This window comes from Alternaria arborescens (assembly GCF_004154835.1).
Source record: "Alternaria arborescens strain FERA 675 chromosome Unknown contig_17, whole genome shotgun sequence".
Lineage (NCBI taxonomy): Eukaryota > Fungi > Ascomycota > Dothideomycetes > Pleosporales > Pleosporaceae > Alternaria > Alternaria arborescens.
The window spans coordinates 528,389-544,104 of NW_021167872.1; the positions used below are offsets into that span (position 1 = coordinate 528,389).

The 15,716-nt window shown below is 52.5% G+C and overlaps 8 protein-coding genes across 8 annotated transcripts; 5 read left to right on the top strand and 3 right to left on the bottom strand.

The window, feature by feature from the left end:
• Nucleotides 1-137: 137 nt before the first annotated feature.
• On the top strand, nucleotides 138-543 carry AA0111_g7619 (hypothetical protein; the record flags this gene model as incomplete). The annotated part of the gene is made up of 2 exons (XM_028653975.1): nucleotides 138-404; nucleotides 460-543. The coding sequence occupies 2 exons, from the start codon at nucleotides 138-140 to the stop codon at nucleotides 541-543; spliced, it is 351 nt and encodes a 116-aa protein (XP_028504979.1).
• An 839-nt stretch (nucleotides 544-1,382) lies between these two features.
• Nucleotides 1,383-2,455, bottom strand: AA0111_g7620 (hypothetical protein; the record flags this gene model as incomplete). The annotated part of the gene is made up of 2 exons (XM_028653977.1): nucleotides 1,383-2,065; nucleotides 2,215-2,455. 2 exons carry the CDS (start codon nucleotides 2,453-2,455, stop codon nucleotides 1,383-1,385), a joined length of 924 nt encoding a protein of 307 aa, XP_028504867.1.
• A 940-nt stretch (nucleotides 2,456-3,395) lies between these two features.
• AA0111_g7621 (Cytochrome b2) lies at nucleotides 3,396-4,974 on the top strand (the record flags this gene model as incomplete). Its single annotated transcript, XM_028653978.1, has 2 exons — nucleotides 3,396-3,839; nucleotides 3,889-4,974. 2 exons carry the CDS (start codon nucleotides 3,396-3,398, stop codon nucleotides 4,972-4,974), a joined length of 1,530 nt encoding a protein of 509 aa, XP_028504866.1.
• A 407-nt stretch (nucleotides 4,975-5,381) lies between these two features.
• AA0111_g7622 (hypothetical protein) lies at nucleotides 5,382-6,376 on the top strand (the record flags this gene model as incomplete). The annotated part of the gene is made up of 4 exons (XM_028653979.1): nucleotides 5,382-5,477; nucleotides 5,526-5,930; nucleotides 5,980-6,150; nucleotides 6,209-6,376. 4 exons carry the CDS (start codon nucleotides 5,382-5,384, stop codon nucleotides 6,374-6,376), a joined length of 840 nt encoding a protein of 279 aa, XP_028504865.1.
• Nucleotides 6,377-6,401: 25 nt separating this feature from the next.
• AA0111_g7623 (hypothetical protein) lies at nucleotides 6,402-6,824 on the bottom strand (the record flags this gene model as incomplete). Its single annotated transcript, XM_028653980.1, has 1 exon — nucleotides 6,402-6,824. One exon carries the CDS (start codon nucleotides 6,822-6,824, stop codon nucleotides 6,402-6,404), a length of 423 nt encoding a protein of 140 aa, XP_028504864.1.
• A 731-nt stretch (nucleotides 6,825-7,555) lies between these two features.
• On the top strand, nucleotides 7,556-11,043 carry AA0111_g7624 (Nucleoporin; the record flags this gene model as incomplete). Its single annotated transcript, XM_028653981.1, has 3 exons — nucleotides 7,556-8,211; nucleotides 8,261-10,664; nucleotides 10,717-11,043. 3 exons carry the CDS (start codon nucleotides 7,556-7,558, stop codon nucleotides 11,041-11,043), a joined length of 3,387 nt encoding a protein of 1,128 aa, XP_028504871.1.
• An 887-nt stretch (nucleotides 11,044-11,930) lies between these two features.
• AA0111_g7625 (ATP-dependent 6-phosphofructokinase) lies at nucleotides 11,931-14,288 on the top strand (the record flags this gene model as incomplete). The annotated part of the gene is made up of 1 exon (XM_028653982.1): nucleotides 11,931-14,288. One exon carries the CDS (start codon nucleotides 11,931-11,933, stop codon nucleotides 14,286-14,288), a length of 2,358 nt encoding a protein of 785 aa, XP_028504870.1.
• Nucleotides 14,289-14,451: 163 nt separating this feature from the next.
• AA0111_g7626 (hypothetical protein) lies at nucleotides 14,452-15,572 on the bottom strand (the record flags this gene model as incomplete). The annotated part of the gene is made up of 3 exons (XM_028653983.1): nucleotides 14,452-14,868; nucleotides 15,020-15,330; nucleotides 15,524-15,572. The coding sequence occupies 3 exons, from the start codon at nucleotides 15,570-15,572 to the stop codon at nucleotides 14,452-14,454; spliced, it is 777 nt and encodes a 258-aa protein (XP_028504869.1).
• Between the last annotated feature and the right edge of the window lie 144 nt (nucleotides 15,573-15,716).

Below are 15,716 nucleotides of genomic sequence, written 5' to 3' on the forward strand. Positions count from 1 at the left end.
GCATCGAACCACCCTTGCTCAACATCGAAAGCACCGAGATCGCAACCCCGAACGCTACATAAATCGAGCACGCATTATACGCATATCGGCGCCTACTGTGCACGTCTGCAGGATCTAGCATCCTCTAAGCCGCAGCCATGCCTGGCCCATTCACTTCGAAATCTTTCAGCGCCACACTACCCAACTCGCTCGCCGCCCGATATCGAAAATCACTCCAGAAACATCCGTTCCTACTCTTCGGCCTACCATTCCTCTCCACCATCGTTCTAGGGTCTTTCATGTTGACGCCCGCCACAGCGCTGCGATATGAGCGCTACGATCGCAAGAACCAACAAATAACACATGAGCAGGCTATGGGCCTGAGAGGAGAGCGGAGGAAGGTTAATATGAAGGATGAGTACTACGTACGTATAACAGGCAATATAGGTATTGGACGAGCATGGGCTGACAACTGCACAGAGATTGCAGGCTAAAGACCTCGAGGACTGGGAACAGAGGCGTGTCAAGAGGCTGCCGGGAGAGCCAGACGGCACACTTGTGTAGGGACGAGACAGATAATCAAAACAGCATCTGACACGGCGTTACGGAAAATGATTAGCATAGCAGATTCGATACCTCTGTAAGATACAGACCCCTCCACTTTCTACAGTAGGCGCAAACTGCACAGGAAAACGGACACCCATACTAGCTTGATTGGGGCCATGATACCTGAATTTATACCATGGAAATGTTTGCTATATGACATTTAGATTGTTCCACGGAGTCGATTTAACACTGCGTCCTCTGCTCGGCCCGTGATAAGTCAGTGCATCGAAGCTGGGAACGACTCGCTCAGCGAAGACATTATCTCTAACGAAAGAGCCTTGCAGCGACAGAAACAAAGTGCGCTATTCTTGTGGTGTCTGTTGGGATCTGAGGTAGCAACTCGAATCCGAATCGTATCAGTGACGGGAAATATGACTTCTGTGTACGCATGGCTATAGCCTCGACGTAACGCATTATTATTCGTGTGATATATATATATGGATCACGCTCGTGTGATTTGAATCGAGCCGGCCATGAAGCGAACAATGAGAAAGAATACGCGAACTACATGCTCAGGATCGCTTCAAATGCAAGACATGAACGGGACAAAGACTACGCTCGAACGCCTCGCTACGATCAACAGATAGGAAATAGGAAAAGGTGCCTTAGAGAAGCAATGAAAGTACTACAGCACACACGAGTGCATAGTACATAAGAGGAGATGAAGAAAAGGAAAATATGCGTGGGCATACCAAGATGAGTCTAGTCGTGATATCCGCCAACTGTGAGAGCATGGGGATTGGAAGCACAGACAAAGGTGTAGACATAGAGCGAGTGACAAGGGTGCAGACTTGTTGTTAACAACACCTACCACTCTTGCTCTTCTGCACCCGATTGATGTCTTCTTCCCAATCTTGTTGGTGTACAGCGACGGCTGGTGTAGTTGGAAAGCCCAACCAACTCCGCCTCTTATCGCCTGTGCCCAAGCGGAAACTGCCATTGCCGTTCCCAGGGTAATCGAAATACCCAGCCACATTGCCGTTGTTGTCCATGGCCGGAGTGACTCCAGCCATAGCGTACTGGCGTTGTTCTTCTTCGAGCTTCTTCTGTTGCTGTTCGACCAACTTGCGGGTGATAACACGGAAGACCTCATCTACACCTTCACCATCTTTGGCGCTGATCTCATGACAACAGTCCCAGCCCAAATCTTGTCCCCAGAAGCCGCTCGATCGGTTACTCTGTGGCGATGCCATACCGCCGGTGTGGAAGACTGCCGGTACAGAGCCCCAGCCGCTTGTCTGAGCACTGTGTGGCGGCCCATTCTGCGTAGGGTAGAGATTTTCGGCGACGTATTCAATGCAGCGCTCAAACGGCACTTTTCGCTTGGCAGGGTCTTCGGCTACGACATCTGACTTTGTTCCTACAACATGGAGAACCACGTCTTCTCCAAGGTTGGTTTTGAGTTCTTTAAACCAGCGGCCCATCTCGTCGAACGAATAGGGATCGGTGATGTCGTAACATAGTACTGCAGCGTTTGCACCTGCAGAAGAGTTGGTTAGCTTTTCGGTAGAGTGTTTGGGCTACGGCGAAGAGTGGAAGCATGTCATCTCGGCCATTGGAAAGTACATTCCAAAAATCAACACAGCGGGCTGCGAAGACGTATTCGAAGTAAGGAAATTATTGGCGTACCTCTGTAGTATAGCTTGGAGATGGACCGGAAGCGCTCTTGACCTGCTGTGTCCCATATTTGTAACCGGACCACGGTGGACGTGTCGATGTCCACGACCCTCTTGGTCAAGAAGGATGCGCCGACGGTCGACTGTGTTGTAGGAGGTGTAAAGGCGTTCTTCACGTATCGGTGGACAAGGGAAGTCTTCCCAACGCCTTGGCTGCCGAGGACCACAATCTTTGCTTCGAGGCTATTGGACATGACGGTACAAACTGTCGTCACTCGCCAAAGGTGTCTGTATTCGTCGACGGTCGGCGGTGCAGGGGTGGGGCGGAAGGCGGATGTTGTGGGGTCGACTCAGGTATGCGCGGTGCCTCGGAGCCAGGAAGAAAGGAAATGCGTGGTAGGCGGTCGCAGGACAAGTTGCATGGCGTGCAGTGAAGACTTGTCGCCGGTAACTGTGAGAAGAGGCAGAGAATTGACGTAGAGCCTGTCTGAGAATATTAGGCAGGAGGTGAGTGACCGAATGACAGTCCACCGTGTTTGGCGCTTGCACCGATTCTCTTGGCTAGGGGAGCCCATGTGACAGACGCCTTAAGCCAATATGAATCGATGTGGGAGGGACGCATCGAACATGGAAAGATGGGCGTCCATCGTGATCGCATTCTGGAGACTGATTACCATCCTGGGGATGACGCGCCATGTTGATTCTCGTGGGTTGGGCAGTCAACAATGCACGTCATGCCCACCCAGCTAGCAGTTGTTGCTTTCCCCGCGTTTCGGAGCAGAGCCCGCTTCTTCCACGCGACCGATAGGTAGCGATTAAAAACGCTGCCACTTACCCTGAAACAAGAGTCCACGTTCCTCCGACCGATGATATATCTCTAGGAAGACCGGTCGGCGGTCGACTGTCAGGGATCGAGACGGGATACCAAATGTGACAAGCCCGGACATCTAGCTCGCCTCGAGCTTGACGGTACTAGCTTGCTTCCATTCTCCGCGACCAGCATCCGAAGCCTGCGGGGATGAATGTACCGAGCTATCACCCCAAACATGCTGCCGTCACCAACCTGGCCCTTCCGCCCGCCCAAGCTTTTAGTGCCTGGAAATAACCTAGATCGGCTCCATATATTTTCTGGCCTATGTTCGCGACTTGATTACCTACCCTCCAGCATCCTGCGCCTACCACAACACCGCGACGATGAACCACGACAGTAATGACACCCAGAAGGTGAAGCTCACCGGCGAGCAGGTCGCTGAGCACAACAACGCCGAATCCTGCTGGGTCATTGTTCATGGCCGCGCCTACGATGTAACCGAGTTCCTGCCTGAGCATCCTGGAGGCCAAAAGATTATCCTAAAGTATGCCGGCAAGGACAGCACTGAGGCGTTCGAGCCCATCCACCCGCCCGACACTCTTGACAAGTATCTCGATAAATCCAAGCACTTGGGCGAGGTGGACATGAAGACGGTCAAGGAAGAGGCGAAGGAGGTCGACCCTGATGAGGAAGAGAGACAGAAGCGCATTGAGCGCATGCCCATCCTGGAGCAATGCTACAACTTGATGGACTTTGAAGCTGTCGCGCGCAAGGTCATGAAGAAGACTGCATGGGCATACTACTCCAGTGGTGCAGACGACGAAATCGTGGGCTTATCCCAAATACCATGTCCTTACCCAGACTGACTCTTTCCAGACGTTACGAGAAAACCACAGCGCATTCCACAAGATCTGGTTCCGGCCACGCGTACTCATCGACGTCGAGAAGGTCGACATGTCCACCACCATGCTCGGCAGCAAATGCGATATTCCCTTCTATGTCACTGCGACGGCGTTGGGCAAGCTCGGCAATCCAGAAGGAGAGGTTGTGCTCACGCGCGGCGCACACAAGCACAATGTCATCCAGATGATACCGACACTGGCATCTTGCTCGTTTGACGAAATCATGGACGAAGCAAAAGACGGTCAAGTCCAATGGCTGCAACTGTACGTCAACAAGGATCGCGAGGTCACAAAGCGGATCGTGCAGCACGCCGAGAAACGCGGCTGCAAGGGTCTCTTCATTACCGTCGATGCACCACAGCTCGGTCGTCGCGAGAAAGACATGCGGAGCAAGTTCGACGATGTCGGAAGCAACGTTCAGAGCACCGGCGGAGACAATGTTGACCGTAGTCAAGGCGCCGCACGAGCCATCTCGTCCTTCATTGACCCGAGCCTCAGCTGGAAAGATATCCCGTGGTTCAGGAGCATCACCAAGATGCCCATTATTCTCAAGGGTGTGCAGTGTGTTGAGGATGTTATCCGCGCCGTCGAAGTTGGCGTCGAAGGCGTAGTTCTTTCAAACCATGGTGGTCGTCAGCTCGATTTTGCTCGCTCCGGTGTCGAAGTGCTCGCAGAGGTTATGCCCGTTCTTCGCGCACGCGGCTGGCAAGACCGCATTGAAGTCTACATCGATGGTGGTGTCCGACGGGCCACAGATATCATCAAGGCTGTCGCACTAGGCGCCAAGGGTGTAGGTATTGGCAGACCTTTCCTCTACGCCATGTCCGCATACGGTCTCCCAGGTGTCGACCGGGCTATGCAGCTTCTGAAGGATGAGATGGAGATGAACATGCGCCTGATCGGTGCCTCAAGCATTGCGGACTTGAATCCTTCTATGCTTGACACAAGAGGACTCAGTATGCACACCGCCACTGTACCTCACGACACTCTGGGGATGAATGTGTATGATCCGCTTATCGGCCCTCAAGAGAGTGTTGTCAAGGCGAAGGCCAAGTTATGAGGAGCTTGTGCGTGTATTGTATATCAACCCCAGGCGCAAAGGATTTGTTCGAGAATCGTCAAGTATTACATATCTTCACAGCATGCAATCTTTCATTCAAATAAATATTCCATCAACTTATCTAGTGCCCTTGATCACTCTCCCATTTATCGTTGTTCGCCATTTTGCCCTGTGAAGTATGGAGGGCTTTGTTTCAGGTCGTGACCACGCGAGAGCGCGTTCGGTCGGTGGGGAAGGAGCGCTGGGTGGACCTGCCGATCGTCAAGCGTCCGTGGGTCACTCTTCTCACTTCACTCAGGGCAAGCCTCAAAGATTCACATTATCGCATGATATTACTATATATTTTTTATTCTTGAATCGCCTTCGCATTAACGTTTGAGATCTTTCGCTTCTATTAACATTGTCCTATGGGTGCTACTAAAGGCGCAGCGCAACCCGGCGCTGGCTGGGACGAAGCGCAATGTACAGCAGCACTCGCACAATTGGAGCAGCTCCAGGCGCAGGTGAGACTTCCCTAACGCCGTTCCTGAACTCATACTGATATGCGACAGATCAACGACATGCGCCTAGCTATCCCGCGCATCATCGAGCCTTTCCATCGTCCTCGGAGTTCCGCGACTTATAAGCTATACGTTGAGGGCGTGAAGGGTTCCCAGAACAACCTGAATGCGCTCACGAAACATTGGAAAGACCCCGACATGCAGAGCACATTCGAGCACGTCAAGCAAAGCTTCGGCGCAAATGCGGACCTATCAGAAAGCGTCTCCATGCCCTCCTATGGATGGGTAGAAAGAGCGCGGAAGGCAAAGGAGTCGTCAAAGAGCAAGGGATCTGAAAACGTAGATGATTCCGGTGCCACACTCACTGAAGAGGATGTATCTCGAATCGTGGTGGATTTCCGCAAGGCACACCCAACTCTAAAAGTGGAGGCACAAGATGATGATCGCAGCATATATGTATGGCATCCATACGCCTCGAATCACTATCTGCTCACATACATAACAGATGCAGTTCGTTTCCGGTTCTCTCATGCTGAAATTCCGTATTGGCATCGAGCGCGAAGCAAACGGACGCTACAAACTTAACGCCGAGTGCTTGGGTACAACAGAGCCCTTTTTGGCCATCACAAGATGCATTGCATCTCGGCCAAATGCTGACGATTTGAGATATCTACTGGTACGTACATGAAATTCCATGCCATGGGTATGGTTTGATTGTATGCTAACCATAACAGGATATGATTGCTGCATACAAGACCGTGAAAGGAACTTCGTGTGCCAGGTGTGGAAAACTTCTCGACAAGTCGGCACTGACATCCACTGCAAGACGAAGCAAACAGGTCGCCAGCACGACTGAGACTCCTCAAACTATATGGCAAGCGACCCACGAAGGCTGCATCTGAAAGACTTTTTCCAATTAGCAAGGCATTACGATACATGTCTGCCCATGTCGTTTATAAATGGGCCACCCTGAAGAAATGGTAGGTATTGTCCATCCTGCCACCAACCACCATACACATCGCGCAGAGCTTCGGGAAACATGTTCCATTTTCTGTTCTTATAAGGATCTGGTTGCCATCTCGCGTCTGTCCACATGCGAGGATGCCGATCTACATACTTTCGCGTACGGAAATCGTAAACCATTTCGCGTGAACGTCCACCTGACAGCACACCTCCCTCTGTCCAAGGGGCGAACTTGGTAGGGTTGAAGGCGGGCTCCGAGAAACGGCCATCGAGATTGACATGTTTGGACCATTGGGATCGCGATGGGCGTTTGGCCACAAAATCTCTTGCATCAGCCGCAGAGCCAACGAAGATATCTGGACCTTTGCCTTGGAGAATGTCTTTCATTCGACCCAACTTGGAACTATTTCTACCATCTTTTGGCCAGATGAAAGCTTTCGATATTTTTGGATGTCGCAGTTTTCGTTCGTCTTGATACCATCCATTGGATATATGGGGTTGACCGCGAATGTATCGGGCTGGCCTGTGTCTCCAAGGGCTTGGGGCACGGTGGAAGAACGGCGGCTCAGGCAAGAAATCAGTCATAACTAGGTATTGTTGGAATGAGATTGCAGTAGGACATGAAGATCACACCTCGAAATAACTGCGATAGACGTTCGCTTTTGAATCAATACTGTCACTCGTTTGCTAGAATAGGTCACAAAGACGAGTTGGGCTCGCATAACATAATGGACACGGAATATTTGTATAATCGTTTGTCACATTGCCATTACTTTGCACACAAAGCTTTATGTCGTTCGGCCATGCTCCCATTCCCATTTGGCTCATTGAAGGGCAGCCGGACACGCCAGTCGTACCACGCTCTCATCAAACATCCAAAGTCGGCTCCGTGGGTTTTTTTTGGAGAGCCGAATACACGGACAACGAAGATTGAATATTACTTGACGCACACTTGTCGATTGTCTCAGTAAGTTTAGGATGATACTAGTTCTTTCACATGGACGCGTACCTGAAAGACAGGGATCACAGCGGTCCGAGCTCTCAAGCTTGAACAACGCGATCTCGTTTCTCCAGGTTTGTTTTCGGCACCATCAACAACACCGCCCCGTACAACCACCATGTCGCTTTTCGGCAATCTTGGAGGCTCCCAGCCCGCCTCTTCTGGCACATCAGGCGGAGGGCTGTTTGGAGCAACAACAGGCGCATCAGGCGGTGCTACACCAAGCTTGTTTGGCAATCTAGGCGGAGGTACTTCGAATGCGCAATCCAGTACGACACAAGCACCAAGCACTGGAGGCGGACTTTTCGGTGGCTTGGGCGGAGCAAAGCCGGCAGCAACTACGACACCCTCACTGTTCGCTGGCGCTGGGTCTACCTCACAGCCGCAAACGCAAGCGCAACCGAGCAGCTTCGGCGGACTCTTCAATAAACCGACATCGCAAGCGACAACGACCAACAACACGCAGCAAACGAGCGGCCTGGGCCAATCCTCCCTCTTCGGTGCTACCACCACACAGGAGCAGCCCCAACAGCAACAGCAGCAACAGGGCGCGTCGCTGTCGCAAGCAAACGCTGGTACCGGTCGCTCAGCCCACTTCGACCATCTGCTCGAGCGAGGGCGTAAGCGCAATGCTGGCGAAAATGGCGGCAACAACTTCGACGAGCTGCCGTCTCTACAGTTGGGACTGGGAGACATCGCACGGAAGGTGCGCAATCTGGGTGCTGGAGGTCCCTCAGCAGACCAGGTCCAGGATCGCTCCCAGGATCGCGCTGCGTATGTTGGACCTGATCATGATGTGTTGCCTTGTGCTGATTGCTTCTAGACACTACCTACTTTCCGCCTCTGGCGTCAAGATGGGCAGCACCCTCCGCGACCTAAACCAATTCTCTTCGCAAGGCGGTCTCGCTGCACCCGGCCAGACACAGAACCTGTTCGACAACGACGTAGACGGCTACATCTCGAACCTGCACTCCCAATCCACCCTAGCACTCATTCAAGAAGGATTGGAACAATCTAAACGCGACTTCGACACATTCCTCGAGGACAACGTTCAGATCGAATGGGACAAACAGAGGCAGAGGATCTACGAACATTTCGGACTCGGCCGACAGAGTGAAGATATGGCCGCATCCCAAAGCGGCGCATTTGGCAGCACGGCCCGCGGAGCTTTTGGACGCGCAACAGGGCGCAAGGGTCGTTCTATGGGCCCTAATAGCGGTGCGTCTGTAAATGCGAGATCGACTTTTGGCGCGTCCGCTGCCGGACCGCCTGTCCTAGGCGCCTCTCAAAGCGTGCTTGGTGGGCGCGAACCTACCGATAAGTCTGTCATGGGTGGACAAGCTGCTTCTCAGGACCGATACGCACGTGACAAACAAGAAAAGTACATGGACGAGGTCAAGAAGCTCAACGAGTCCAGGCTACGTGAGAGCTCATTCTCGGTACTCCATGCATTTTCAGACGTGGAAAAGGCTGCGGGCACCGAATACTCAGACCACTTCACAAATGCGTATGGAGCGCTTATATCCATCACTGGCGAGAAAACCGAACTGGAGGCCTCCAACCCTGGTTCCAACCAGCCAAAAGAACGAAGCTTCGCCAAGGACTACTTGGACGACCAACCGAACTCTGCTGCCAGCGTACGCATGCGTAAATGCATACTCGATGGCTCTCGGAAGTTTTTGGAAAGCAAGTTCTTGGAGCAAGTCGAAGATGTGTTGCGGAGGAACCCTGCAGAGGCGCTCGTTGGTGGAGTTCCCTCTATGCTCAACAAAATCCGAGGCTTTGTACGAGCGAAGGCTGCGTTCAAGGAGCTCGGCGCAGATAGTGATCTATTCCAGAGGATAGGTGAAGCTGGTGATGAATTTCCTTGGATTATCATATTCTTCCTTCTCAGAGGTGGCCTCCTCACTGAGGCTGCGGAATATGTGCGAGAGAAGAGAAACTTCTTCCAGAACACCGACAGAAACTTCCAGGCGGCAATAACTCAGTACGCCACCGATCCAGAGCGAAGATTGAACCCAGATACGCAACAAAAGGTCGCGCATACGCATGCGCAGAGAACTCGCTTGAAGACGCCAGAAGATCCCTACCGAATGGCCTGCTACAAGATCGTCGGCCGTTGTGATATGAGTCAACGCAATCTGGCGCCAATTAAAGAGAACATGGACGACTGGGTATGGCTGCAATTTAATCTGGCCCGTGAAGGCAATCGCGCTGAAGAGAATGCTGGCGAGATCTTCGGCTTGGAAGAACTGCGAACGACCATTAAGGATATCGGTCAGCGTCATTTCATGAATGACGAAGCCGAGTCCGCGGGTGGCTATGGAATCTACTTCTATCTCGCTACGCTTGCTGGTCTGTTCGAGCCAGCGATCAACTACCTCTACACTCACAACTACGTCTCCGCGGTTCACTTCGCCGTTGCTCTGGACTACTACGGTCTACTGCGTGTGTCGGACTGGACGACTGCAGGTGGGGAGATCATAACCTTCACTACACGACAGCAGCCACAGCTCAACTTTGGGCGCGTGATCGGCCACTACACCAGTGACTTCCGTGCCGCACGAGCTGATGCTGCAGCTGACTACTTGGTCTTGATTTGCATGAATGCGGATCTACCAGGCGAAGCAGGACGACAGCAGGCAGAGCTCTGCCACGAGGCGCTTCGTGAACTTGTCCTTGAGACGCGCGAGTTTTCCACGTTACTGGGTGATGTCAAGTCGAACGGCGAGACGACGCCTGGTCTCATTCAGGAACGTGTGCCGTTGCTCAAGCTCGACGGTGAGATGGGCCTGTTGAACACCATCACTAGTGAAGCCGCGAGGATGGCAGACGACAATGGACGCATCAACGATGCCATTCTACTATGCCATCTTGCTGGCGAGTATGACAGTGTCGTGACGATCTTGAACCGCGCACTTGCCGAAGCACTCTCTGTAGAGCTCGGCCAAGAGCCACTTCGTCTGGAGCCGTTGAAGCCGCGGCTGACACCCGCAGAGTCACAGCAACAGCAGCAGCAAAGGAGTGAACTGACTTCGTCGAGCTTGAGCATGCTCGGAACAGATGATCCTGTCGAACTTGCCCAAAAGGTTCTTGCACTGTACGATGCAAACAGTCTATGGTGGAGGAAGGTGTCACAGATGAACCGTGATACCGTTGGAATACTATTCCAGCTCAACAACGCAAAGAAGGTCATCGAGGCTGGCGACTACATGGCAGCACTCGGCGTAAGTAGTTGCATCTCTGTCTTACACTATCAGTCACTAACAAGTCATCTAGCAAATCGAGAACCTTCGTATCCTCCCTCTATCAGCTGGAGGCAACGTCAGCGACATTCGCGCTACAGCCAACAGTTTCAACTCATACCCACCAGAGATTTCACGCAATATTGGCAACGTGCTCCTCTGGTGCATTGGCTGCTGCTCGCGACACCGTGAGCGTCTTCTGTCTGGACAGTTCGAGGACAGGATGCGCAAGGTGCTTGCAGATCAGCTGCTGCAGAAGGCGAAGGATCTCATGGTCTTTGCTGGGCTGATCAAGTACAAGTTGCCACCGAGAGTGTTTGAGACGCTGGCTAGGGAAGGTCAGGAAGTGGGGGCTTTCTAGAATTGGGGTAATGATGATAGATGTTCGCATGTTGGAGTCTCTGGAATTGACATTGTAATCTCAGGATGGGCTGGGAAATGCTTGGATTTGCGAGCAAAGGTCGATTGAACATTTGCGCAATTGCTGGACATGGTTGGTTTGACGTCGAGCGATACCAACAAATGATTATATTTCCGGGCCATCCGTATCTCAGTGGTGATCAGAATGCTTTCGCCGCAAGAGGCCGCGTGGGGTGACGGCCAAGACGAAGATGGTACAACGACAGCACAGCAATCGTGGCACAAACGATGTCTCGCTATGCTGTCATTTGTTGACATGCAAGTCTTGCAGGTTAAGGCAATAATGAGGTCGTTCGATTCTAGGAACGTGCCGGCGGCCGTGGTTGGCGATGCTTCCAGGCTCGGGCTGAGGATCGGCGAGTGGTGTGACCCCACTTGGCGGACCGGGGAGCTCTTTTCTTTTGGAGCTCCCACGTCATATGGACGAACCCATGCTCGGAGCCCCGTCACCTTATCACCAGCTTGAATAATACGTACAACTGTCGCCCGTGATACAGATATATCATCGTAAATCCAGCTAATAGCTAGCTAGTCGCATCACTTCTGACACTCACATATCAACAGTCAGGACTCGGCAAAGCTACCCCTCCACCCCGCCGTCGACCATTGAAACTTCCCAACACACAGGGACCCGCTTCTCTCGGCGTCTTAACTTTTCAACTAGACAGGTGAATCCACATTGACCTCATACTGACCCACGGCCAAATATCTTTTCGGACCTTCACATTCATCTGCGAATACCTCCAGCCTCCACTTTCACCTCCCCAACCTTAACCTACACCTTCCACTCCGCCCAATACCCTATCCAATAACACCTGATCTCACATTATGGCGCCCACAGAGATCCCACCGCCCCTCGAGGGTAAGAAGAGGCGCATCGGAGTCATGACGAGCGGAGGAGACGCACCTGGCATGAACGGAGCAGTACGCGCTGTAGTACGCATGGCCATTCACAACAATTGCGAGGCATTCGCGATATACGAGGGCTACGACGGTCTGGTCAAAGGCGGAGACATGATCAAAGAGATGCACTGGGAGGACGTCAGAGGTTTCCTATCCGAGGGCGGTACGCTCATTGGCACAGCACGATGCATGGAGTTCATGCAACGAGAAGGCCGCCGGACGGCTGCAAAGAACATGATCATCAAGGGTATCGATGCGCTGATTATCTGCGGTGGTGACGGTTCCCTCACAGGCGCGGACAAGTTCCGTGCTGAGTGGCCAGAGCTGCTGACCGAGCTGGTGCAAGAAAAGCAGCTCACACAGGAGCAGGTCGAGCCCTTCAAGCATCTGAACATTGTCGGATTGGTTGGTTCCATCGATAACGACCTTTCCATGACCGACGCTACCATCGGCTGCTACACCTCTCTCGGCCGTATCTGCGAAGCCATCGACTCGGTCGACACCACTGCCGTCAGTCACCAGCGTGCTTTCGTCATCGAAGTAATGGGTCGGCACTGTGGCTGGCTCGCACTCAGCGCTGGTGTTGCGACAGGCGCCGACTTTGTCTTCACACCTGAAAACCCACCCAGCGAAGGCTGGCCGGAACAGATGTGCAAGCAGATCAAGAAGCAGAGAGAGATGGGCAAGCGAAAGACTATTGTCGTTGTTGCCGAGGGAGCCATCGACCGCAACCTTAACAAGGTTACTTCACAGCAGGTCAAGGACATTCTTGCAAACGAAGCGGGGCTTGATACACGAGTGACTACGCTCGGACACGTCCAGCGTGGAGGTACACCATGCGCCTACGACCGTATGCTTGCGACACTCCAGGGTGCTGAGGCTGTCAAGGCAGTGTTGGAAGCTACCCCGGAAACCCCCAGCCCGGTCATCTGCATGCAAGAGAACAAGATCGTTCGACGACCACTCCTTGAAGCTGTCGCTCAGACCAAGGAAGTTGCTGTAGCTATCGAAAGGAAGGACTTCCACAGGGCCATGCAGCTCCGCGATACTGAATTCGAGCAACAGTACCAAGCCTACCAAATCACAACAGCGCAAGATCAGCCAGATCTTCTACTACCAGAGAACAAGCGCATGCGCGTCGGTATCATCCACGTAGGTGCCCCAGCCGGAGGCATGAACGCAGCCACTCGAGCTGCTGTTGCGCACTGCCTTGCTCGCGGCCACACGCCAGTTGCGCTCCACAACGGTTTCCCTGGCATAATCCGCCACCACTCTGATGAGCCCGTGGGTGCGGTGCGAGACATCAAGTGGATCGATGCTGAGACCTGGGCATCCAAGGGTGGATCTGAGATTGGAACGAACCGTGGGCTCCCTAGTGAAGATCTCGAGACAGTTGCGTTCGTCTTCAAGAAGTTCAACATCCAGTCTCTGTTCGTTGTCGGCGGTTTCGAAGCATTCACAGCTGTTTCGGAACTGAGGAAAGCACGGGAGTACTACAAGTCGTTCAAGATTCCCATGGTCATCATCCCTGCCACCATCTCGAACAACGTCCCAGGAACAGAATACTCCATTGGCTCGGATACTTGCTTGAACGCGCTTATCCAATACTCCGATGCCTGCCGCCAATCAGCGTCAGCGTCGCGTCGCCGCGTCTTCGTCATTGAGACCCAAGGTGGTGAGTCGGGCTACATTGCAACAGTTGCCGGTCTCAGTATCGGAGCATTGGCCGTATACACACCCGAAGACGGCATCAACCTTAAGATGCTCGACCGCGACATCGACCACCTCCGCGAGGTCTTTGCCAAGGACAAGGGTATCAGCAGGTCTGGTAAGGTGATTTTGGTCAACGAGAAGGCGTCGAAGACCTACTCCGTGCAAATGATCGCTCAAATGATTGCGGAAGCCGGCAAGGGCAAGTTTGAATCTCGTCACGGTGTGCCTGGTCACTTCCAGCAAGGTACCATACCATCGCCTATGGACCGTGTCAGGGCCGTCAGATTCGCTATCAAGGCTATGCAACATCTTGAGAGCTTTGCTGGTCTAGACGCAGATGAGATCGAGGACGACTCCATGTCAATTAGCGTTATCGGAATCAAGGGCAGTAAGCTACTGTTCTCTCCGATGGAGACTGTGGAGAAGAGGGAGACTGAGTGGCACCGTCGCCGCCCCAAGCATGAGTTCTGGATGGCTCTCAAGGAGACGGTCGACACGCTCTCCGGTAGGCCTCAGGCGCCAGCCAAGCCTACTGAGATCGACACACTGGCTGGACGGCCAGCAAAATAAACGCACACAAGGCTTTAGAGCTTATGAAGGTGTACAGGCGTACATTTGAGTTTGAGAAACTTGCTACAGAGGGCCTTTGGCTACCATGGTCACGGCGTACATGTAGATAGATGCTTCCTTATGATAACGACCACGAAATGATCTGACTAATAATCATCTTATCTCAATCCTCTTGAAATTTGTCCAAGCTTTCGTCGTTCCAGCTTAGGAATTTGCCGTTGAAGCTCTTGACCTCGTCATCTCCAACAGCCAGTCTCGCAATGACATAACCCGGTTGTTCTGGCTTCAAAAGCCCTCCGTCGCTCTTCAGTCCACTGAACTTCTCTCTATCCTTTCCGCTCATTCGCTCGTGATGCACTTCTCGGATCTCACGTTGCATCTCCGTGTCTACGACGCCTGGTCTGATAGAGATTGTTGTAACAGAAGGTTCTTCGACTGAGAGGGTAAGGGCTAGGTGGTTTAGTACCGCTTTTCCGGCGCCATAGCAGCCCCAGCCTTGGTAAGCGGAGGTTGCGGCGCCGCTGGAGGTTAGGAGGATACGGCCCTGGGTCTTGCGCAGAGAAGGGAGAGCAGCTTGAATCTAGAGTAGTTTAGAGTGGTTAGCTAGGCTTTTGAATGAACTAGAGGAGACGAAACATTTTCGAAGCAGCCATATATGCTCCTATCCTTGAATTTGGTGATGATTGACTGACTGAATAGATGGATGAAACCAAGACGGAACAGGTACGTACCAAACCAACAGCACTGAAAACATTGACATCGAATCCCTTCCTCCATTCCTCAGCACTAGTATCGGCCACCTTCTTCACAGGATCCAAAGACCCATGGTTGATGATCAACGAGTCGAGACGTCCCCATTTTTCGTTTGCTAAAGCTACAGCTTTCTCAGGTAACGAAGCGTCGGACATGTCCCCAGCGAGCACAGCAACTTTTTCAGAACCATACTCAGACTGCAGGGCTTCGAGAGCTGACTGGGTTCGTGATACGAGCACCAGCTTGTGGTTGCGGGAGAGCAGATGGTGGGCGATTGCCTGACCGATTCCTATTTGGACGGGTTAGTAAGAGATGAACCTTACTATCACAATGTCTTCTTTCCACTTTGTACAGAAAATTAGTTGCAACGTGGTGGCTTCTGCACGCCTTCAGTACTTGGAGACGAGAAGGAATATCGAATTGTAATGCTTTTGGCTGGGCTGGAAAGAGATGCTATGAGCTTGTTAGATGCACGCACGTACCTCTCGATGCACCCGTGAGTATAACAACCATTTCTTGTGATTGGCTCATTTTGACTGTTGATTGGATGTTTAGAGCTGTGAGCTGGACATTGGAAAAGTTAAGCTCGTGTTGGAGGGGCATACGTCATATTAGTCATCTTGTCATTCGAGCAGTCTACAGGTGGAGGGCAATTTGAAAAGCATGAACTTCCGC